Raw genomic sequence first — 25902 nt, 5'->3', positions numbered from 1 at the left:
CTTTCCATGGGGACTTCCTTCCATGTACCCAGGAGCCGGGTAGGATGTTCTCTCCACAGCCTGCTTCCTGCTGGTACCTGGCAGGCTGGAAGGTATACTAGGTTTGAGGGGACTTTGGGCAATTCTCGGGAAGATTCCATGATGGAGCCTCCAGTCATGACAGTGAGTCTGGTGTTAAGTTTGGGGAAAACGGAGAGCTCCACTGAAGAGTAGCTAGACTCTGACTGGGGTTGAGGAGAAACGGGACACACGAAGGACAGGTTCACCTGATAAACACAATTGTAACTCTGGAAGCTTACAGCACTGTCCTTATAAAAATGCAAAGCAGGTCCAATAGAAATTAATGTGATCTTTGAAAGGTCAGAGTGTGCCTGAACATTGATTTTTTTAAGATGCTTTATCAATTAGAGACCAGAGGTTTTTCCTGATGATATTTATTTCATAAATGTAATTATTTTTCTAAAACATATTAAAATAGAAAACATGTACTTTTGATCAATTATACAAAGAAAATACCAATATAGTAATAAAAATACTGAAAATATATGAAAAGCACCAGAATATTAGAGAAATTACACTGGCAACAATTCTAGCAATATATTTTTTTTTGCAATTGTACAATAAAGTGCTATTAAATCCAGTCAAAATTAGTGGCAAGATATAAAACAGTTATGGTATTGTTATGAAATTTGAGGCTAGGTTTAACCGCAATTGCATTTTTAGGCTACTTTTCAGATCAACCTAATGCTATTCGATTAATATTTTCATGGAAAGTCTATTAATTTCCATCCTCAAGTGAAAACAATCTAAATCTAAATGTTGATCCTTGGTAATCTGGTCATGAACAGCTAATGACAAGATAAAAAATAATTATCAGAGTCCTCAAAGTAATAATCATACAAAGTGTGATGAAAGAAAATCAAAAGACAGTAAAATCAAATGTAAATATGTGATTAGTTAGGGCAAGAAAAAAGTTTAGATACCTTTGATTTTAGAGTTAGTTTGCAGTAATCTTGCATAGTCACATTTAATAGACACACAGACATTAACAAGATAGGTTATTAAAATCAAACTGGCCAGGTATCAGGGAAGAACAATTTGGCGAGTCAGTCATTTTCATAGGAAACATTAAAGGGACACTGTTAGGACTGCACACTTCAAATTCTGACCAATGATTTCCATTCGTTTGCCAGGGAACAAAAAAACAGACACAAATACTTTGGGATTAGAGAATATTAAAGCAGGGAATGTAACATATAAGGGGAGACCGCTGTGCACACACACACAGGGAGAGAGTACAGGTATTACTTAGGGTGTACTGAAGTCATTTTCACGTCTGGAGGTGGCAAACTGCAACAGAAAAACCCAAATTAAGACAAAGTATCAGACCAGTGTCCTTTTAAGGTTTTATTGCTAGGCCAATTTTGAAGGGACTCTATTGATCTCCTTCTTCACAACTCCATTCTGGAATCCTCAGCTGCTCCAGATGAAAGCCGCCAACACTACACTTCAGAATAAAAAATTCTCCAAGCATGGCTCAATCAAAACTCAACATTTATTTAACAGGCAGACTTGTTTTTCTTTCATATCCAGTAGATTTACACGTGAACCAACACGGACTGAAACTGGCTGTATAAATGAGAAAACAAACTCCTTTCATTCATCTCTGCCCCTGCAAGTCGTTATCATTTTAGGAGTTTTAGGGATCACCCTTGGGATTACTGAGACAAGGGCAGAGTGTCAAGCAAGTCAATTAGCCCTGGCCTGAAGGTGGTACACATGGATCATGAGTTCTACTTTTCACTCTGAAATAGAGACTTGACACTTGATTTTTTATTTTTTTTTCACGTTTATAGATACTCTAGCCTTTTGTCGAGTTTTCTTCTTGTGGCTAATTTTAACAAGGAATGGGAATGTAAATGCATCTCAAAACCAAACTCTTCAAAGAAATTTTAACTCTTTTCATTTAGAATAGAGTTCGGGTGAAGATGGTACAATGGGGGAGTAGGCCTTTCTGATAAATGAGACAGATGGATCTGTGTCCAGCCACAGTGAGCAATGTGAAACCATGTAAAAAAAGACTGGAAGGTGGGACCCGAAGGATTTTTCTTCTCCACGTCACTAACAGAATTCAAAGAAAACCCAACCAAGCATAGTTTCCCAAACTCTACCTAAATGTGAATGTTCATTAAAAAGTCCAAGATTAATAAAAGGCAGACTGTTAAGGAAGACAGATAAGAAACAAAGGCTAAAGGTGGTTTGGCATTAAATAGTTTTACATACCCAAAGAATATTGACTAGCATCTGGAAGTAATTCTCAAAATTACAAAGTCATGTTTACAGAAATTACTCTGTATAAGTATGTTTTTTTTTTCCAATATACATGTTCTATATACATAGTATAGAAAAGCTAGTAAGTTGGCTCAGCTATAATGATTTTGTCATTAAAAAAAAGCAGATAACGTTTTTTGGCTGCGAGAAAGCTTGTTACTTACACTTTTCAGCTACTGTATATATATATATACTTAAACTTGAAAAGTAGTCAAATCAAAAGGAAAAAATAAATTATATCTAAAGTATTAATTTACACACGGATATGTCTTGACATGGCTAACTACAGCTATAGTCTCTTATAATCCATTTCTCCAGTGTTTCCTTATGCTAACAGACTTTATTTTCAAGACATGGATTTGTTCCCAAGTGTTGCACATTTCCTTTCAGGAAGTACAGATGTGCGACACTTTTATAGTAGCATGAAGTCCTGGGTCTTTTTCCCACTAATGAATGAAAGAGCCATGTTTGCCACTGAATGCCACTTCTTTAACTGTACAACAAATAGAAGAAAGAGATGACAAAAGCAAGCAAGAGCATTGTTAACGAAAGCAGCAGCTGCTGGAACCAGATACAACGCTGAACTTGGTCTTCAAGCTTCCTATTGCTTTCTAGTAAACGATTGAGCTAAAGAGGGAGAAAAGGATGAAAGAGTCATATCAGTAAAACAGTACATGAATCATGTGAACAGTCCATAGGGATATTAGAAATCCAAACATTTCCAGGATGGGGTCCGTCTACCCTGAACAGCTGGGAGCTGGAAACGCGATGAGGGATCATATTTGTTTGGTGAGCAGACGTGCACCCACTTACTCTTGTTTCGGAAAGGTCTACTTTTCTAGTTGAGCAAGAGCAAAGCGATCACCTCCCGGAGGTACCGAAAGCAGCTATTCAGAAAGAGAGCCCCTCCATCTGTTTCAAACTGAAATGGTACCCCTTTCATGAGATCACATTCTTTGCTACTCCCGCAAAGCACCAGACCTTGCCCAAATTAAAATGGCCAGAGCTTTTACAAAGTTAATAGATCTCCAAAAGTCACTCACCACTTACCGATTCGGATTTGGCTTCCCTTCACAAAGAAAAGAGCATTTCTGTCATGTCTATGCCAAAGGACTTCCTTACATGAGCAGGGGAAAGTGGATTTCTGATATTGGTTAGCATGAACCACTTTGTTTTAGTTACGGAGAAAGAACACTTACCTGTAGATAAAGATCCTCACTGGTTTTATCAGACATGTTAAAACCACTGTCTTTTAATGTCAGGGTGGTTGGTTTACTGCTCTCAACAATATGGCATCTTAACCTATGAAAATCCAAAGGAAACAGAACTTCTTAACATTTTTAATAAACTTTTTTATAGAAGTGAACTATAAAATGAACCACAGAAGTTTATGTAACCGAGATGAGAGCACTCCTCCTTCTCCTCAGATACATGTAAGGTAGCAGCTCAGTGTGTATTTATCTTGGAAGGGGAGCAGAATTTGCCACCCCAAAATATGCCTCTCTGGCATAAGGATTATCTATGAGCTGGTTATTTATTTTTTTTGGTTATTTTTTTAAGAAACAGCAGACCTAAGAAAAGCTCTGAAAACCTTTACATTTAGAAGGGAAGGAAATGTCCATCTGTAAGGATGTCTTCCTCTCCGTACCAGGAAGAGGGGATGACAAAAGTCTCTGGTCCCTTCTCTGTTAAGAGTTCTTGATCTAGATCTGCTTACTGATCTTACCCTTGTTGACTGTAATTTTTCCTGCCTCCCTTACCCCCCAACATCTTGTCTTCAGCTGGAGATGATGTTCAGCTGGAGGTGGTGTCTTGAGCCACTTTGGGGAGTTTCATTGTTTTCCTGGGTATCTCCCATGTATACAGGAGCTAGACATGTTATTAAACTTCTGCTTTGTTCCTATTAATCTGTCTTTTATTACGGGGGTGGGGGGTGCCTGCCAAGAACCTAGCAGGGTAGATGAGAAATGGTTTTTCCTCTCCTACATTTTGGGAACCTACGATGGGACCTGCTGAGATACTGTCCTCGCCTGGGAGCCTACAGACGGGATCCTGGAAAACTGGCAGAAGCTGGCAAAGGTAAGAACTTGTAGCAAAGTCCGCTTTCCTGGATCTCACTCTAGTGCCAGGTCGAGAGAGAAAGGTAAAAATTTCACCTTGTCCCTTCCTTGCCAAATTTAGATTAGCAGAAGGAAATAGGTCAAATGAGGTCTTCCTTTCATCATGTTCTAGGTCTTGAGAGCTGGGCTTTGTGACCAGCAAGAATATTCTTTTTGGTCTCTGTCAGCTGGAGGATGCATGTGTCCATAGGCATCCAGCAGGTGGCTGACCAGGCTGGGGATATTGGAGGCACAAGGTGATAGGAGCATCCTCTTTGTCCAGCTGTGCCAGTTCTCAGAGCAGTTTGTCATTAGGGGCCCCAGTCATGAGGGGTCTTTGTCATCTCAGCTTTTGTTGTCATTAGTGCTGGAAAAGTCCAATCCAGTAAGCACTTCCCTGATGCCATGGATTAGAGGGTCTTCAACTGTGTGGGAAACTAGAGATATCCTTTTCACCACACCATTCTTACCACTTGTGGCAATGGAGGTCTTTGCTTTCTTATGCCATCTCCCAGGATCCTGTCAGGACTGCATCTTTTGCAACATCTTTGGGGATGCCTCTTGTGTCCATGGCTACACCATAAAAAGGCCTATTGGCTTGAGTCGCTATTGAGATTAATATAAGACCCTACTTGTCAATGTCAGATAATGGATCTTTTGAATGGAAAAGCTGCTATGTTTAAAAAATTTTGAGAGAGCTCTCATCCTAAACCATAGTCTTACTGGTATCTCTGGAAAGGCCAAATTGAAAGGAGAATATGAAGGAGTATGGCTGCTAGCCTGAGGGACTTCCTTAGCAAGATGAAATTATGAAATTCTTTGTACCTCCCTGCTCAGAAGATACGTAGCAAATTGAGAAAAGAGGTAAGAAAGATTAGTGGCCATTCATTCACCACTCACAGGGACTGTGACTTGCTGTTAATAAGGGTTGTTCTCTCTTCCCATCCATGATTATACTGTAGTTCTCAGACAAGCCACATGCCCCCTCCCACACACACACCGAGGAAAAACTCTTATCGGAAATGACCAGAATTTCTCCTAGGCCCTCTTAAAAATATTCAGGAAGTGGATCAACTGATGGCTGATGTTTGGGGGCTGCTAGAAGCAACAGTACAGCTCCCCACCCCGCCCATAAAGGCCTTTGTTGAATACTTTATAGAAACTTTTTAAAGGCATAGCGCATTAAAAACCCTGAAGCTTCAGAACACAGAAATCACTTCATTTCCATCTTAGTTGGAAATCTTCTACTGATATAGAGCAAATTGAAGAAAGTGTAGTTGCATAGGTGGTATCAATCCCTTGATACCATTCAGGCTGCGATGGAATTGAGTAATTAAAAGCAACTGTCTTTGACTTGCAAATCTTTACAAAACCAGAATAACAGCACTGGAAGCAATTCAAAAATCCACCTGACCTTACTAATCCTAAAACCTCCCCCAGTCATCTCAAAATACATGTAGGTATTGTAGAAGATCAGGATGCTGGACACAGAACCATCCTGTGCTTAAGAAAAAGAAGGAATACAGAAATAGTAATTCCTCTAGATATCTGATAATTGGCAAATATACCCCCAAAACTCCTTGAGACTTTCTCCGTGCCTTTGAGGTATGAATTTTCTACCCTATCTTCTCTAGGACTAGATAGCTAGCTCTTTGAAATACAAACTTTAGGGAAGTGATTCTCATCAGAAGGAAAAAAGGGAGTTATTTGGGAATTTGGCAAATGAAAACAAAAGTAGTAAAAAGCCTTCAGCCATCTGAGCAGGTAAACTAATTCCAACTGCCAGAGGTTTGTGTTACTGTACTTGATTCATGGCTGAAATTTTAGAGCTATAGTTGAAAGGTCTCCATGTCTGCATGTTTGTATGTGTCTATATATATGTATGTTACAGATGTGTAATCTTTACCTCCAGATAGTATTACAAAAACTAATTTGTAAAAGCTCTCTCTGATTGGCTTAAAGAAAAATAAGTACTTACCAAATTAAGTATCCCTTAAACCTCTTAGAAATATAAAAACCGACCTAGGTGTCTTTCAAGTTCATGTGATATAGATTAATCCTAGGTAAAATAAAAGCTAAGTTTGTTGGTTCAATTAAAATAGGCATGTCTTCAAAGTTATCCATATTAGATATAATGCAGACATGCAACTTTTTTTTTCTACTGGAGTTTACTATTCAAGCAGTTCATGTTATCTTGGGTACAAAATGTGTCAGCATGAAAAAGAGCTTGGGAAGCCATCATGAGTATTCAAGCATAATTGTTGGAAACAAGTGATTTGGATAGATCGAGGTTGGATAAGAGTTTTCAGGTAAATTCAAATATAATTAAAAACAGGGTTTCAAATCTCTTTGGTAACTTGAAGCTTTAGTTTTGCTGAGTTAATCTAGTCAGTGAATTTCCCATTTATTTCCACATAAGATAAAATACTGAAATGTTCATTACTGAACATAGGTTTATCTACTTTTGGCCTCTTACTACAGAACAACTAAAAATATTTAGTCTGTTAGTAAACATATTTTGTGCCACGGTGAAAAACTGTACTATGAGGAAGCCTATGCTTCTAGAAATTACGTATTGATAAATTTGCCAATCTACAGAATGCTGGTTTTAACTGACTACAACTGCTTGCTTATCACTTGGTTTTCACTAGAAATTACAGTTTCTAAGGGTTAAGAATTCTAATTCATATATGTAATTACTAGAAATAATAATGGAAACAACTAACTCTGTGTGCAAGAAAAGAAGGATGTGTTTTTGGCCCAGGAGAGGTATGAAGTATGCACACATATTTTCATTAAGAGGAATGGAGGTAATATTGTCTTAAAGTAAAGCTGGTTATTTCAGAATAGGGAGGAGAATAAAGGACCAAACCAAATGTCTCTTTCCAACTGTCTATATCCAAACAGAAAATTCCACTTTGTATTAGTCAACCGGGCTAAAATTGAATGAATTTGTTATAAGGGTTATAAAAAGAAGCTTCAATATCAATAGTGTACTTATATTAAACATTTCATCTGCTAAAAGGACAACCTTTTCTTGGACTATCAGTCAGCTACTGATAAGAGATGGTGAGAAAGTTTTTCTTTAGCTTTTAAGTAATCTGCCTCGAAAGCAAAGATGGTGCGTTTTATCAAAATAATTTCTCATGCTCCACGTTATCTTTATCATCAGGTCTTTGACTGCTTAGCTCTTTTAGTCTTCAGCAGACTATTTTCCTAAATCTTACAACTATGTAACTTTCTATATGTGCCTTTGATATTTTATTGTTACTATGGTTAAGTGGGTAATTAAGTATTATTTCATGATGATTTATGGTTCCATTTAGTCAAGTGTCTAAAACCTCTTGACATTTTTGACAAACCCCAACTCAAATTCTAAATAAAGTCTGTTTTGATCTTTAACTATCTCTGGAATTTTTCAGAGGGCCTCTGGAACATATCAAAAGATTTGTGCTCTCTTCTTATAAAGAGATATAAAACTAATTAGGCTTACTTGCTATGTTAAATTACATGGGAAGCATTGTCAAGTAATGCTAAACCTTCTTTGGATTATATTTGTATAGATAAGTGTTCCAGAAATTGTATAAAATTCCTAGAAATCTGTTATGTCCTGGTGTAATGTTCTAGTTCTTATCTTACAATGTTGTACGTCACAGAAATAACCAAATTTCCTTGTGAGAAGCATTACAATGAACTCTCATCAGATCTGTAACCAAGGCCATTTTTAAGTCTTTTTGTGTTTTACAGAAGCTATCATCCTTTTGCAAATGTGCTTCATCTTCAGAGATTCCTGGAAAGGACTCTGACAAGTACTCCAGAAAAAAGGTTTCTAATAACTTCCAGAACTAATAAAAAAAAGCAGCATTCAAGCAGACCAAGAATTAATGACCTGAGATTGAATGAACTGATGACTATACTTTTTATTGCTTGTTCTTTAATGTTTGGTTTTCCCAGATTTAAGGAAATCTTTTACTCTCTTCTCATAAGCTATCTATGACTGACAGCAATTTGGTAAACTATACCTTTGTAAGCAGAACTGAAACAATTTTTCTCCCTACCTGATTGCTCCAAAATTCAGAAACCCTTAGTATTTTTTCATGGAAAGAGGTTTTTTCTTTTGGCATAAGGATCTGTTCTCCTTGTAATAGGACACAATTGGAAGCATGGTTATATTATCAAGGCTTTGACTGGAATGTCATATTTGAAAAATGATGTGCATAAAGTCAGGTATGACCGGACAGCTATAAGGAACTAAGATTGACAAGCCTTAACCTGTATCTGCGTTCCTTCCTTCTTCCTGAGTAAAGCTGATCCCTGCTTCAGCTTTCTCAGGAATTTCACTATCAATGATTTACCTTGTATAGTTGGCTTCTCCCATTGAAAAACCTACACCAAACAATCCCTCTGTCAATACCACATTCTTCCTTCCTCCAAGCCAAACTTCTAGAATAGAACCTGGCTCCTGCCAACTGAAAATGCTCTATATGAGGTCAGTGATGACCTCCATGAGGTCACAAAGGGCTGCTACTCACACCTCACCCTTCATGACTGGCATGGCAGCACTTAGTACCACTGGTCTCTTCCTCTTTGTGAAACACTCTTTCCTAGACTTGGATGACACAGCTCACCTACTGGTTTCCCTTCTGAGTCCCTACCAGACTGTCCTCCTGTGGCCACTAAATACTCCTCCAGGCTGGGTCTTTTTCCCTCTCTTGCTGGGACAACTGAAATAAAGCTCGTCTTCCCAGGTCCACACCTGTCCTCTTCCCATGTGAACAAGCTTGCAAACAGTGATCTTGTCAAACGTGAATCAGGTCAGGTCGATGCTCTCCCACCGGTATTACCATGGTGACCAAGCTCCTCCTCTGGGCCCTGCCTGCCTCTCCAGCTTTCTTCTTACCCTGGATCCTTTCATCTCTGTGTTCCTTCTTTTAATTCCTTTTGAAGATTTAACTCAGCCACGACTGTTACAAGGTAGCTTCTCATTTATCGCTGGGGGGGGGGGAAGACAAAGAACTACCTACCTCCCAGGGTCATTTTAATGACAAAGTGAATAACTCAGGGTAAAGCACTTAGACCAGTGGGGGCTTGCAGCTAGCACTATTTGTGCTAAGTACTATCACTCTTTCACCTGTGTCTGCTTACAGCCTGTTTTCCATACAGCCCCCAGAGTAAGCCTTTAAAAAAAAAAGCCAAGTCACTTCCTCATTTTGCTTATCACCAATTAATAGTTTTTCTTCTCAAAATCAGAAGTCCTCACTATGGTAATCACCCGCCTTCCTACTGCCTCTTTGACCTTCTCTCTCATGTTGTCTCCACCCTTCCTTACTGGTTTCAAGCTACATTGACCTCCTTGCTGTTCCTTACACAGACCAAGCACACTCCTTTTCCATTTGTGGTTCCTGCTACCTAGAAAGCATTTTTTTCCAGTTATCTAAGTGGCTTACTTTCTCTTTCCCTTCAGGACGTACAAAAATGCCATCAGAGTGGCCATCCTTAACTACCCACCATTGAGAATCCTCAATCTAGGCACCATCGCCATTTTAAGCAAGATCATTCTTTGTCTTGGGGGGCTGTCCTTTCCACTGTGGGATGTTTAGCGGTGTCCCTAGTCTCTGATAGATGCCAGAGTACCCCATGGCCCAATTTTGATAATGAACAAGGTTTCCAGACATTGACAAGTGTACCCTGGGAGACAGAACTAGCACACTCCAAAATAAAACAACACAGACTTCTCCTTTCTCCTTTTCTATATATCTTTATATGCACATACATATTTGTTTATGGCTATATAGTTACAGGATTTTCCCCCTAATGTATCCCAGGTATTTTTCCATGAGAACAGGTAGATTTCCCACACTTTGGAATAGCTGCAAAGTACTCCTGCACAGACTCAAGTGCATTTGACTATTGCTTCACTGGTAATCACTAGGTTCTTTCCCATTTTTTACTAGTACAAACAATGCTGCAACATGCGCTTTCTAGTACACAAGGTGAGTGTTCCTGCAAAGGCAACTGCTGGGACAGATCCATGTTTGTAATTTTGACACATCCAGATTTTTGCACTGGCCTGTAAGCAAAGCTGCTACTAGCAACCTCCTTGAGGAAACTGCATATCTCATTCATCTGGGCACCCCGGAGCCCTGCAGAACTTGAGGCTCAGACTAGAAGCCTAAACGCCTGCCAAAATATAAGAAGGAAGACAGGCACCTCCCTAGTCCATGCAGGTAGATTCTCTCTCTCTCTCATTCCTCCCATCACATTTGAGTCTGTGAGTAGAAAGCATACCTATGCTCCATCACTTTGTTTCTTGGAACTTCTTTCCAGAACTGAGTCAATTCTGCGGGGCCCGTACCAGATGACTGTTCCATTTCTGCAGCCATTATCAGAAAACGGTCTTGGGCAGAGACTGTTAAACCTGCATTCCAAAAGGGTAACTTATATAAACAAGAACCTTTGCAAAGGGCTGGACATATGGTTTAAGGCATTATTCTAGAAAACAATGGAAAAAATATGGAACTACCTTAAAAAGGAAAAAGTTTTTCTAAAAAGGATTTTCTCAAAAATTCAATTTCAACTGGCATGAATCGAAACAATTTTATGTGTTAAACCATTTTTCCCATCTCATTTTTACACGAGAAAACAGATGCCTAGACTGCAGCGAGGTGACTTGTTGACACTAGTCCAGCTCTAATGACTCATTACCCAGCCCCAGGTACCCCAGCACCCTGCTCTGAGGCCATCAGGCCAGCACTCACCCCCGTGGGGAGACACAACTATATCAACTGAGGCTCCAGGGTCACAACTGCTGTTGCTTGGCTTGACTCTGTATTTTTCTGGAGCAGTTGTTCGCACCTGTTTTATAAATACAGTAGTCATCTAATAATAACATAATAAAAATGCTTCTTGGGGGTAAATAGCTTGAAAATGAGTTTTTAAAAATTAACAGTGATTAATAAAGTCAACAAAACAACCATGGTGGTTAGGCAGAGAACGTATTTTTCCCCATCAATAGGAGAATATTAATCTGTTTTAAAAAAAATACTTGTAAGTCCAATTGTCACTTAGCCTTCCTTTTAAATAAATAAAATTATGAAATAGCCTGTCTGATAATTGCCTAAATTTAATAATACAAATTCAAAAAACTATATACAAAGGACAAATTATAATAGCATTCACAAATTAAAACACACTAGATATTCAAAGAATATCCAGAGCATCCTAGTGGTTAAATCTGAATTAAATAGATGATTTAAGAAAATAATACCTACAATATGGGGCAGTGGTAAACTGAGTGGTTAGGTTAGTATCCAATATAAACTATGTTCCAAGCTACATCATACAGTTTTTATTGTTTTATTTTTCACTGTTATTATGAATCATTTATATAATGACGAGTGATTTTCCTTGGGTTTTTATTTACAACCAACATTAAAGCCTGCCTATTATGGCTCATTAAAGATTGAAATACAGATCCCAGGGAAAACTGTCGATAAGCTATGCCATGTAGTCAAAAGTAGAAGGCAGTATAACGTGCCTAAAAATATCATAAATAAAACCACTGTGTAAGTTAAAAATTCTCAATCTTTTCATTAAGATATGTCTAAAATCACATCCCCTGTCAGATTTCCACGTAGGATTTATTGTATCTTTCAGATATTTACCTTAAATGCCACGACGTTTTTCGTTACATTTGTCAACACTATCAAAGTTTTCTTCTCTCCAGATTCTGTACTTCCAAAATACAGTTCTTCCGCTGGGCTAGGTGGTGACAAAAATATAAGGCATTTGTATTATTCAGAATAAATGACAATCTAATCATTAGCTGGAAGAAAAGTATTCAGTTAGTATTTTCTGCTCATTTGTATAAGGAGATTTCATCAAAAAAAGATTACAAAACAACTATCTTATATAATTTGTGTTTTAATCTTACAAATTCATTGCATGCTGTTTAAAAGTCCTATGGTTTTCCCCAAGAATCAAAAGCAAAACAGGAAAAGGGTAGGAGAGAGAATTAGGAAGATTCTGAATTAGCCTATCATCAGCACCATCTTGAGGTGCATTTAAACTCTTTGGAAGGTTATAGATAATCAAAACAAAGAATAAACAGCTGCTTCAACTTTAATTACAAACAATTAGAATGGTGCATAATTTTATACACCAACAGAAAAGTAGAACTTAAAATGAAAGGTAGAGATGTACTAAAGTCAGAGTAATTCCTTACATAATTCCTTAATAATAAAGGAATATTAATATTAATAATTCCATATCTAAGTAATATGGAATACGAAAAACACAAAATTTGAGGTGGGAAATATCTGTCAAACAGTAAAATCAGTGAACCCAAAAATGCAAATTTTACTGGCCACTGTAGTACTTATGACATAAAAACTACAAGATGGAGGCAAAGTTTGCGTAGTTCAGTTACATTAGTCAAATTGTATCAGATGCCTCCAAACAATGGGCAGAACAGTGTTTTTGTTTTAGATAAAAAGATGAATGCTTCACATTGTCCTTCACTTTGAGAGTATATATATGTAGGTTTATTTTATATCAGGAATGGCTGCATATCAGAGACATTCATCTGGAGGACACAGATTTTTAAGGATGTGCTTTCCAGGGAGGGCTTTGCTCAACTTTGGACAAATTAGCATGGTTGCTGGCTTCCTTTTCAAACCCAATCTGAAATAGACCACAGAAAAGTGAAAGTGGTCATGAATCTCAGTACTGTTCTCAATACCCAGCACAAAAACCATGAAACATTCTGGGGAAACAGACGTTGGTTGGGTCCCTGTGCCTGTGTAGCAGGAGTGCTGCGACTTTTTCCTGGGGACAGAGTAAGGGAGTGGCAGAGCCAAACTGCAGCCCTAAAAGCCGCCCTACTCTACTCTGGCTTTCTCCCTAGCCAGCTCTTCCAGCCAACCCTCAACATCTATAAGCCAAGACCTATGGTTTTGACAGGCTTCCAATGAAAAAACAGTGCATCACTCCTAAACCAGTAAAGGGGAAAATGGCAAAGAAAAGCCACAACCAACAGAATATGTATGTATTATCCCCTGCCTCCAGCAGCCCCCATAAACACACACATACACACAGATGGTAGAAATAAATCCAAATATAACAGTAATCAAAATATATGTAAACAAACCAGTCTTATCAATTAGAATATCAGATTTTTTTTTAGAATATCAGATTTTTAAAAAAGTCTGGCTGTATTGTTCTTAAGAGTCATACCTAAAACGGTTACACAGAAAGATTTCAAGTATGGGATGGAAAATGATACATTAGGTCACAACTAAATAAAGTTGGCATAGCAATATTAACGTAAGGCCATACAGATAGCCTTTACCAACGAAAAGCATCATTAGTGAGAAAGAGATCTTTACATAATGATAATTACAAACAACCCTAAATCTTAGATTGAGTAACCCAGAAACAAAAATAAACATGTGCTGAAATCTGGCTTTGGTAAAAAAAACAAAAAACAAACAAAAAAACCTATTTTTCTAGTTTAGCTTTTAGAAGTTCAAACTGATAAATGTTTAGTTCAATGTCTTTTCTGGCATCCTCAAACCTGAGCAAGTCAAACAGTATCAGTAAAATGAGGAAAATTTATGTCATTCAGATTAACTGTTAATATATGAATATTCACTTTTATTACCTGATATGAAATGAGGGCCCTTTAAACACATTTAATGGAATAAATAACAAAAAGGTAGCTACAATATCTATTATGACTGGAAGCCAAGGTGAGTCTTTGGATAACCTTTAATTTTTGTACTTCCACAGTTTGAAAAACAGTACAGAAGTTTTATTAATTTTGCAGTTCCTTCAAGATAATTGAGAGATTATAAAAGCATAGCCAACAAAATCCTCAACTATTGTTACCTGATGTGTAATAAGGGCCCTTTAAACACACTCAATGGTTTTTTGAAAGCTTTCATTTTGGAATCAACCTTTTCATTTTCTTCAGCTTTGGAAGTATGTTCAGTCACATTAATCTAAAAACCAAAAAAAAAAAAAAAAAAAAAAAAAGAAGAAGAGAAAGAAAAGATAAAGAAATTTAGTTTCATGCTGACAGCTGGGCAGTTCATTAGGTCAGAAAGCCAACATTATAGTAATTCAATCCAAATTATGATCTTTAACATATGTTTATCACACCTAAATTATATATTGAACATATATGAACATGATCATTAACAAAGATTTGAGTACATACTTAAATCAATCACTACAGAAAATATAACATGATCTCTCCCTTACAGTCTTTAAATTCGTTCTATATATTAATCCCTCTATCAAGCCCCTAATGACTTGTAAAAAGGTAACTGTTCTTTCATAACTGAAATAGAGGATGTAGATAAAAAGTTTTAACCTAATTTATTTTATCTCAGATAAACAATACTTTCACAAACAATTCCCTCAAAGTGCATTTTGCCTATTTTTACACAAATGCATGAAATAAGCCTTTTTATATAGCACAGTGACACTGTTGGTTAGCTAGTTCCATTCTTCTTCTTTTTATAGACAAAGATGTGGTAGGACAGCAAGTTCAGTGAATTGCTCAAAACTACCTAGCTAGTTATAGAACTGTGCACAGGCCACAGCTTGTGACTCAATTTCATTTTATTGTGAAAGTTACCTTTTTTAGAAGAGTTGTTTGTTCTTCATTAGAAACGGTTTCCAAGGTTTCTTTGCCATCACTTTCTATATCTTCTTTACTTGAAGCTTCATCCTCACTGGCAATAGGCCCATTTTCACACAAGGGTGTCTGGAAGTCATCATCTACTAGTGGTGGATAGCTATACTTAAAAGGATCCTAAGAGAAAGGAATTTTATAACAGCCTGCTAAGAGGTGGGTAGAGAAATAATTATCTAAGTAAAATTAAAACCCACTCTCCTGGCAAATAACAAACAAATAAAAAAACCCCAAAACAAAAAGAAATCCAAAACACACACAAAACCAAAACCCAGACTTAATTAGTGAAATTTTTAAAAAAGGAAGCATTTCAAAACACAAAGGGAAAGAGCAGTAAATGCAGTAAATGGTGTGGACAACTGGCTAGCCATCTGTAAAAGAACCAACTTGGATCTTTAGTTCATACTTTGCACCAAAAAGAATTTCAGATGGATAAAAACTTGGAAGTGTGTATTATTTCTTTTTAAAGTTCTTTTGTTTTTTTGTTTTTGTTTTTTTTTTTTAGTAATCGCCACCCTCACTGTGGGGCTCAAGCCCACAACCTTGAGAACAGTAGCACACTGTTCCGATGGAACTAGCTGGGTGCTCCAAAAGTGTATATTTTTAAAAAACCATATAAGCTTTTTTTCTAAAAAAAAAAAAACAAAAAAAAAAACTCCAGAACAACACATAGATGGATTAAAAAATAGAAGACAAAACACAAAACCTAAGTAGTGAAGATGTTTCTAATCATAGCACAAAACCTCACAGGCATAAAAATATTGGTAAAAATTGAGCACACTAAAATGAAACATTTCTGAATTGCAAAAAACAAAACCCAGCCATCAACCAACCAACCACAATGCCCTGCCAAGAAAATCCCTTAAAGAAAGTATTTTTTCTTTAAAGCCACAACTGGGAAAATCACATACCACATGTATCAGAAACAAGACAGCTTTTGTTAATATATACAAATCAATATGAAAAGAATAACAACACAATAAAAAATGAAAGTACAATTCACAGAAAAAGAATAGACTACATTTTAAATCATAAAAAAATGCTCAACATCACTTACAATAACAGATGCAAATTAAAACCACAGTATTTTTCGTCCAAGGCTGGCAAAGATTACAAAAATGAGAGTATGTGGTGTTGGCATGGATATGGTTCAAGTATTGCCACACATTATTGGGAAATGAACACAATCTCTTTAGAGGGAAACTGGCAACGGCTATTAAAATTTCAACTACAAATACCCGTTGACCTGATGGTTTTAACTTTAGGAGTTCATCCTCTACTTACACTGCTGCACTCATGTACCAAGATTTATTTACACGGATATTTACAGAATCACTATTAATAATGGCAAGACTAGGAAACAACTAATAGTTCCTCAAAAGAGAATGGATTAAGCACATTATGTCACATCCATATAATGGAATATTATGTAATGGTTTAAAAAATCAGGTAGACCTCTAAGAATCAGTATGGCATAACCTAACAAGAAACGATGTAGAAAAATCAGTATAACAACATATGTGGTACATGATCTACGTAGAAAAAAATAGAGTATCTCCAGGAGCGAAAACTTGGAAACAGTGACTGATGGCAGTGAGCAGTAACCTGGGTAGGGAGACATACTTTTCATCAAACTGTTGTACTTTTCAGTCTTTTGGTACTGTTTGCTTTAAAAAAAAAAAAAGGTGTGTATGTATTATTTTGGGGAAAAGTTATGTTAAAGAATAGTAGTCCTACTACAATTCTGAGTACAGTCCTGAAAAAATATACCATTAATGACAGCGAAGGGAGATAATATTTTCTACCCCTAAAATAAAACTAATTTTTACTAGATGCCATTAATTTTAAGATATAACAATACTATGGGCAAATTATTAAAAGCAAATCCGTCAAACAGCTCACTTAACTTGAGGTAGTACCTGAAATGAACCATACTGTGTTTTTCTAGGTTAAAATATAAAACTTCAAAATAGGAAAGTTGCAAACTTCAAATTAAAAATACTGGTTCAAATTTTTTCTAATGAAAGAAAACAAAAGAATATACCAAAACTTTTTATCTTGCTAGTCACTTGAATCTGGTTGAATACAATTTTGCCAGATGGACAGTACAGGAAGTAGGTTGTAAAAATGAAACAACTGAAATATTATCAATCAAGTTAACCCAAAGCATACCAAATCCATAGGTTTTCACAGTTTATTAGAAAAATCATTATCACAGTATGTTTCATTGTTATGTAGTATTAAAAATTTATTTTATTTTATTTTATTTTTTTGGTATTAAAAATTTAACGCATAACTTGCTTATTCCTGGTCTCTTATTTGTAGTGAAACCATTTAAAAAAAACTTGATAATGTTATCCTTTAAAGTGAAAAGAATGTTCAACAGTAAACAAATGGAAGCAAAATAAGGCACATAAAAATCAGTAACTGATGGTTACAAATTAGATAATTGATGGTTCATCTCTAGATACAGAAATACTATGTAGCCACAAATAAGAGTAAAACAGTTTGTCCTGTTGATTAGGAATGATCTCTAAGACATGCTGTAAAGAAAAAAGCAGGGTGTATAATGGTGTGAAAATACACTACTTGTTTAAAAGAGATAGGAGGAGGAAGAGTTACATATATTTTTGCTTATGTGTCTTACATATGTACTGTAGTGCTTACATAGGCAATACAGATCCACGGAAATAAATATAAGAAATGGAATTGGGGAGACGAAGGGAGTGATTGGGATAGCGGACTTTTTACTGATTATTTGTTTCTGAATATTTATACTGAATACTTTTCAGCTTAGAACCATGTAAATATAGAACCTACTCAAAAATGAAATTTAACAACTTGAAAACTTATATAAAAATGTCTATAGTGGTGTTATTTTGGAATATCTATGATCTCTCTTTGGATGTTAAGATATTGCTTTTTCTTTTTTCCTTGAGTAAAGAATACAGCCTAATGTGCCATGATCCAATCTTATTTTAGAAACATATTCCAAGGACTATACTTACAGTTCCACCCATGTGGGGAGGCAGGTATTCTACGCTGACATAGTCTTGGACTTCATTTTTACTCGTAAACTTCAACAAACTCACTGCTTCTGGGCCAAGCCAGGATTTCACAATTTTGAAAGCAGCTGAGGAAAAAACAGTCACTTCATTAAATTCATTCTCTTTTGCAAGTAATTTATTGTATGTGCTAATGTAGGTCTTCTGAAATGGGTTTGGGCTAAACTGTTCATATATATCTTTCTGTGGTACGATAATTAACATTCACTAATTCCTATAGGCATTTACACTGTGACTATCTGTCATGGGTTTCAAATGTCCCATCAAGATTCAGGAAGATTAAATCACCTTGATGTGCATCAATAAACGTATCAAGGTTTTGGCTTCTGTACATATCTGTCAATGATCCCTACTACTAAGATTCCCAGACACAGAATCAAATAGCACTGTGGTTTGAGGAGGAGTCATTTTTCCTTACACTTCTGATAAACCTCCAACCTGAAAACCCTTCTCAAGTAGGAAGTCAAGAAGAGAAGAAAGTAGCCCTCCTCGTTGTGGGTTTGAGCTGGACTCAAACTTCATCCTAACCCCTAAACTTCTCTGCCTTTCTCCCAAGCCCTGCAGCTTATATAATTGTGAGGAATTTATTTATGGAATCTACAAGAATACACTGTTACCAAACACAGCTGTTTAGTAATTACAATCTTGTTCTTTCATGCTATTCTAATTTATACTTAATTTTTTAAACCTTGTTTCCATTCTGACATTCTAAATACATTTTAAAGAAATTAAGAGAGGAATCCTGCATTAAATTTGCAAAGGCATCAATGAAAAAAATCAGGAAATAAAACAGGATGATAAAAATTAAATAGTGGTTCAGAAAACTGCATTTTTACTTTGGCTAATTATGCTTGAATTTTACATAAGATTTACATTTTCATTAATTTCAATTTTAAAAGTCTGTGAGTTGACATGTTTGAAGCTATGCTACTTGAATTAACTAAAGTGCTAAATCTTATTTTTTATAACAGCTTTATTGAGATATAATTTACATACCATAAAATTCGCCCTTTTAAAGTATGCACATCAGAGGTTTTTAGTGTCTTCAGACAGTTGTATAACCATCACCACTATCTAATTTTAGAAGATGTTCATAGCAGCAAAAAGAAACCCCTACCTATAAGCAATCTCTCCTTATCCTCCCTACCCTATTCCCTGGCAACCACTAATCTACTTTCTGGATTTTTCTATTTTGGATATTACATATAAATGCCATTATACAGCCACGCTTTTTTTTTATTGGCTCTGTTCACTCAGTATGTTTTCAAGGGTCATCTATCATGTAGCATGTATCAGTATTTAATTCCTTTAAAAAAAAACCTTTTTATTTATTCATGACAGACACACACACAGAGAGGCAGAGACATAGAGAAGCAAACTCCTCACAGGGAGCCCGATGTAGGACTTGATCCCAGGACCCTGGGATCATGCCCTGAGCCAAAGGCAGATGTTCAACCACTGAGCTATCCAGGTGTCCCATTTAATTCCTTTTTATGGCTGAATAATTTTCCATTTTATGGATCTACAATGTTTATCCATTCATCAACTGATAACATTTGAGTGCTTTCCACTTATTTACTATTATGACCAGTACTGCTGTAAACATCTGTGTACAGGCTTTTGTGTAAGCATATGCTTTCAATTCTCTTGGGAACATACCTAGGAATGGAATTGTTGACTTATATGGTTATTCTATGTTTAACTTTTTGAGGAACTGCCAAACTGCTTTCCAGAGTGGCCATACCATTTTATATTCTCCCCAGTAATATATGAGGATTCTAATTTCTCCATATCCTCAACACTTGTTACTACCTTTCTTTATTTTAGCCATCCTAGTTTGTGTGAAGTAATATCTCATTTGGTGTTGACTTGTAGTTCTCTAATGACTAATGATGTTGAACATATTTTTATGTGTTTATTGCCCATCTGCATATCTTCTTTAGAAAAATGTCTATTCAAATCTTTTGCCCTTTTTAATTGGACCATTTGTCTTATTATTGTGCTGTAAAAGCTACTTATATATTCTAGTTGTAGGTCCCTTATCAGATGCATGATTTGTAAATACTTTATTCCATTCTAAGAGTTGTCTTTTCACCTTCTGGATGGTGTCCTTTGAAGTAGAAAGTTTAAATTTTAATGAAGTCCAATGTATCTATTCTTTTCTTTTGTTGCTTGTGCTTTTTGGTGTCCTATCTAAGAAACCACTGCCTAATACAAGGCCACCAAGATTTATTCCTATGGGTTTCTTCTGAGTTTCATAGTTCTAATTCTTACATTTAGGTCTCTGATCTATTTTGAACTTATTTTGGTATATTAAGGGAGGTAGAGGTCCAACTTTATTCTTTTGAATATGGATATTCAATTGTCCCAGTATCATTTATTAAAGAGACTGTTCTTTCTCAAGAGAGATCTTGGAAGACAGTGGCAGAGTAGGAGGACCCTAAGGCTTGCCTCATCCCACAAAGAGAACTAGATAATTATCAGATCATCCTAAATGCCCCAGAAATTGAAGACTGGCACAATAATCTCCACAGCTAAAAGTAGAGAAGAGGCTACACTGAAGAAGGTAGGAAGTGCAGAGACGTGGCTTGGGAGAGAAATGGACTGTGGCTGCTGCAGTGGGGAGGGAGCCTTGGTCATGGAGAAGGGCAAGAGATAGACTAGCACACAGGGGAGCACGTGGGGAAAACAAATCCCCATAGCAATTGGCTTGGAAAATAGGAGGGCCTGAATTTTGTGAGTTTTTGCAATCAGCAGGGCTTCAAGCCTAGAGTTTTAAAGGTCAGTGTGTGCTTGGCTCTGGGAGAGCTCAGAGGACATTGAAGCTATTCTTGGAGAGAAGGCAGGACAAATAGCCCACAGACATACAGTATGGGAACAGCGATCTGAAGAGCGCCTGGGGCACACAGTGCGGAGGTCATTTGCTCATCTTGGAGCATGTCCCAGACAGGCAGCATTCATGGAGAGACTCCTTGGGGAACAAAGAAACTGGCAGGTGCCATTTCACCCCCCCCACCCCTCAGCATAAGCACAGGGCCATCTGCAGGAACAAGCGCAGCACTGACACTTGCTACCTAACTTGCTTATGTTAAGCTCTTCTATACCCCTGTGCTCTAATAGAAACAACCTTCCCAGTCATGCCTGCCTCAGTCCCCAGGTCTACAGGCCTTCTCCCCCAGAAGATTGGACCAAACCCTTGCCAACATTGCATTTCCTGACTCAGGAGTTTTGTGAGGCCTTGGATCCTGGGGCAACACTGATAAGTCTCACTTCACACAGACTAGAGCACATCTAGTTAAAATGTGCCACATGAAGGCTAGGCACCAGATACTGCCCTGAATAGGCAAAGACAGCCTCTGCAGATGACTGGCCTGAAGGATGAAGTGGTCAGGACACAACAGCAGAGCATGTGGAGCACACATTGGAGACACTCCCAGAAGTGCCAGGCCCTGGGGAAGAGGGGACGCTATGCAGCAGGCCACTACAGGACCTCTTCTTCACAAAGCCATTACCCTGAAGAACAGGAGATGGAGCTGCCTTTACTAACACACAGAAACAGGCACAGAGACTTAGACAAAGTAAGAAGACAGAGGAATTTGCCCCAAATTAAAGAACAGGACAAAGCCACAGCAAGAGATCTAAGTGAAACAGATATAAGTAACATGCCTGATGGAGAATTTATTTATTTTTATTTTTAAAAATTTTATCTATTTTAGAGATAGAGCAAGCAGGGGTAAGGGCAGAGGAAGAGGGAGAAATAGAGTCTCAAGTATACTCGAGGCTGAACGTGGAGCCAAATATGGAGCTTGATCCCATGATCCCAAGGCCACAACCCAAGCAGATCCCAAGAGTTGGATGCTCAACTGAGTCACCCAGGCACCCCCTGATGGAGAATTTAAAGCAATAATCATAAGGATATTCACTGGACTCGAGAGAAGAGTGGAAAGCATTAGTGAGACCATTAACAGAGATAAGGAATAAAAGCAGAGATAAAGAGCTCAATAAACAAAATGAGAAACACACTTGATGGAATGAGCAGCAGGATGGAAGAAACAGAGGAACGAATTAATGACCTAGAAGACAGAGTAATGGAAAATAATCAAGATGAACAAAAGAGAGAGAAAAGAATTATGCAAAATGAGAATAAACTTAGAGAACTCTGTGAGGGGATGGAACAACATTTATCATGCAAAACAATGTCAAAAGAAAGCCAGAGTAGCAATACTTATATTGGACAAACTAGACTTTAAAACAAAGACTAACAAGAGACAAAGAAGGACGCTAAATAATCATAAAGGGGATAACCCAAAAAGAAACAACAATTATAAATATCCACCCAGCATGGGAGCCACCAAATACATAAAACAGTTAATAAGAAACATAAAGGAACTAATCAATAATAATACAATAGAAGACACATTGATGGACAGATCATCTAAACAGAAAATGAACAAGGAAACAATGGTTTTGAGTGACACACTAGATCAGATGGATTTATTTATTTTTAAAGATTTTATTTATTTATTCATAGAGACAGACAGAGAGAGAGAGAGAGGCAGAGACACAGACAGAGGGAGAAGCAGGCACCATGCGGGGAGCCTGACATGGGACTCGATCCCAGGTCTCCAGGATCATGCCCCGGGCTGAAAGCAGCACCAAAGTGCTGCGCCACCGGGGCTGCCCTAATCAGATGGATTTAACAGATACTTTCAGAACATCCCATCCTAAAACAGCAGAACACACAGTTTTTTCAAGTGCACATGGAACATTCTCCAGAACAGATCACCTATCGGGCCATAAAACAAGCCTCAACAAATTCAAAAAGGTCAGTCATATTATGTATTTTTTCTGCCCACAATGCTATGAAACTAGAGGTCAACCACAAGAAAAAATCTGGAAAGACCACAAATACATGGAGATTAAATAACATGTTACTATACAATGAATGGGTCAACCAGGAAATCAAAGAAATAAAGTACATGGAAATAAATGAAAACACAATGATTCAAAACCTTCAGGATGCAGCAAAAGCAGGTCTAACAAGGGAACTTTATAGCAATAAAAGCCCACCTCACGAAGCAAGAAAAATCACAAATAAACAACCTGACCTTATACCTAAAGAATCTGGAAAAAGAACAACAAACCAAACCTAAAACCAACAGAAGGAAGGAAATAGTAAAAATCAGAGTAGAAACAAATGATATAGGAACTAAAAAAACAACAGAACAGATCAATGAAACCAGAAGCAGGTTTTTTGAAAAACAAAAAACAAAAAACAAAAAACAAGAAGATTGATAAATCTCTAGCTAGACTTATCAAAAAGAGAAAGGATCCAAATAAATAACATCACAAATTAAAGAGGAGAATTAACAACAAACACCACAGAAGTACAAACAAGTATAAGAGAATATCATGAAAAACTATATGCCAACAGATTGGACAACCTAGAAGAAACTTTTGTGGAAACATATAAATGACCAAACCTGAACAGGAAGAACTAGAAAATTTGAACAAATTATCAGGAAAGAAATGCTGGGAAACTAATGTGTTCCCTGTTTGGTACCCTGAATTCCACCCTATGTTTTTCTTCCCTTGGTTGATTTAAATCATTTTTTTTCCTGTAATAATCCTTTTCCTGTAATTAACCAGAACTCTAATAGCTTTCAGTGAGGTCTATGAGTAATTCTCGTGGATCTGAGGGTGCTTTTGGAAACCCCTTGTACTTACAGGTAGTGTCAAGAAGTGAGGGTAGTCTTGTGTGGACTACTGTAGTCTCCCTATATCTATAGGTGTTACAATTCTTTGCACCTTTTATTCATAGTTTCTTGAGTGCTTTTATCATGAGAATGTACTAGGTGTTGTCAAATGCTTTTTCTGTGTCTGAGGTGATCATGTGCATTTTTCCCTCTAGTCTATTAATGTGTTGAATAACACTGATTTTCATATGTTGAACCAACTTTGCATTCCTGAGATAAATCCTACTTGGTCATGGTGCTAGGTTTGGTTAGTACTTAATTGTGGGTTGGTCCATCTATATTCATCAGGGATACTGGTCTCTAGCTTTCCTTTCCTGTAATGCTATTAGAATATACTTGCCTCATAAGATGAGTTGGGAAGTGTTCCCCCTTCTAATTTTGGAAGAGTATGCAAAGGTTTAGTGTTGATTCTTCTTTATATTTTTGTTATAATTTACCAGTGAAGTCATTTAGGCCTGGACTTTTCTTTGTGGGAAGTTTTTTGATTACTAATTTAATGTCTTTCATCATACTTCTATTCAGATTCTTCTTGAATTGTTTCTGTATTTTGTCTTTCTAGGAATTTGTCCATTTCATCTATATTCATCTAATTTCTTGGCATACAAGTGTTCACAGTAATCTCTTATAATTCTTTTAATTTCTATAAGGTCAGCAGTGATATCTATTTCATTCTTGATTTTAATCACTGGAGTCTTTCTTTTTTTCTTCATCAGTTTAGCTAAAGTTTTGTCAATTTTATTTAACTTTTCAAAGAACCAAGGTTTAGTTTCATTGGTTTTCTCTACTGCTTTCTGTATAACAATTGACTCTCGCAAACATAAATGAAAATGGACATTCTGAAAATAACATTAAATTTATAATCATGTTAAAGTTGATAGAGTGTTTTTCAATGCTTTTTAGAATAAGTTTTTACCAAAAACGTATCATGACTGTCTTATATAAGGGTAATGTGCCTACAGAGATTTCGAGTAAATTTCAGATTCATCCCCCTTCTTCCTCAAAGCCCAGGAGAAAATCTAGCCAAGGCCTGTGTTCTGTGACATGCCCCATCTGTGGGTGACAACCTGAGGCATCTGGCTCTAGTTTTACCTGAATGGCTGAACATCTTGATGCTGTTTTTAGAGAAGACTAATGCATGTCCCCAGAGCCTTGGGGCAGAATGTTAACCTGGTTTGCTTAGGAACAGCCTTTGAGTGTTCTAGCTCCAGCCTCTTGAGAGTACACAGCAAGCACTAGATAAATATATTTTTAAACAACCATAGAAATATGGCTAAATTGGGAAAAAGGGAATCAAACATTTTGTTTTAGCAAAGTATAAGTAATATACTCACCATTCATTATCCAAGGCATGTCAAAGATCACCATTTTTGCTGAAAGACCAAAAAAAATTCATTCAATGTGATTTAGTACCACTATAGTAATATCACTTCCACCTACCTGGTCTAGAAAAAGCTGGCGATCTAAACCAAACTAAAAACTGAGCTGGTCAAGTCCGTTCTAATTCAGTGAAGTGTGAGTGGTGCTCGAAACAAATTAACTTCCCACACTGATGAGGGGCCCACCCAGGGTAGCTTTTGGGAAATGACCAATGCATTATCACTGTACTTTGGCAAATAGTCTGTTCTTTTCTTGCTTGTGTTGTTTGCAGAAAGGTACAAAAGAAAATAGTTAAATGGTTAAGTGGAGTCTTTGGATGTGGCATGTCATATTAGTGCTGAAGTTCAGTGAACTTTAAAATGATTTCAATGTCTATATGTTGATTAACTGAATTTAAATTTAAAAACTAAAAAATGACTTTGATGTCTAATTTATTGGTTTTAATAATTTCCTAGAGATTATATTGTCAAACCACTCACACATCCCCCTCCCCCAGTTTTAATACATCATTATGTTTTAAGGAACAAAATTTATCCTTTTCTTTATATTATAAGTCCCAGGAAGCCAATAATTTC

At 36.8% G+C, this 25902-nt stretch overlaps 1 protein-coding gene across 2 annotated transcripts in view; it reads right to left on the bottom strand.

Moving 5' to 3' along the window:
• Positions 1-418: 418 nt before the first annotated feature.
• MOSPD2 (motile sperm domain containing 2) overlaps positions 419-25902 on the bottom strand; it is a 53257-nt gene continuing 27773 nt past the window's right edge. The window contains exons 7-15 of one of the 2 annotated variants that reach the window (XM_025437012.3): positions 25282-25320; positions 18138-18262; positions 15073-15249; positions 14319-14431; positions 12095-12191; positions 11189-11285; positions 10719-10848; positions 3531-3633; positions 419-1350 (exon numbers count right to left, since the gene is read on the bottom strand). In XM_025437012.3, coding sequence (XP_025292797.1) covers positions 1309-1350; positions 3531-3633; positions 10719-10848; positions 11189-11285; positions 12095-12191; positions 14319-14431; positions 15073-15249; positions 18138-18262; positions 25282-25320 — 923 coding nt within the window. In that variant the 3' untranslated portion in view covers positions 419-1308. Of the gene's footprint in view, positions 1351-1392; positions 2959-3530; positions 3634-10718; positions 10849-11188; positions 11286-12094; positions 12192-14318; positions 14432-15072; positions 15250-18137; positions 18263-25281; positions 25321-25902 lie in introns of those variants that run through there. The other variant, XM_025437002.3, reaches the window with a different exon arrangement.

Source organism: Canis lupus, chromosome X (genome assembly GCF_003254725.2).
Source record: "Canis lupus dingo isolate Sandy chromosome X, ASM325472v2, whole genome shotgun sequence".
NCBI classification, from domain to species: Eukaryota; Metazoa; Chordata; class Mammalia; order Carnivora; family Canidae; genus Canis; species Canis lupus.
The sequence above is the reverse complement of the archived record's forward strand: the minus strand, read 5'-3'. Positions and strand labels throughout refer to the sequence as shown.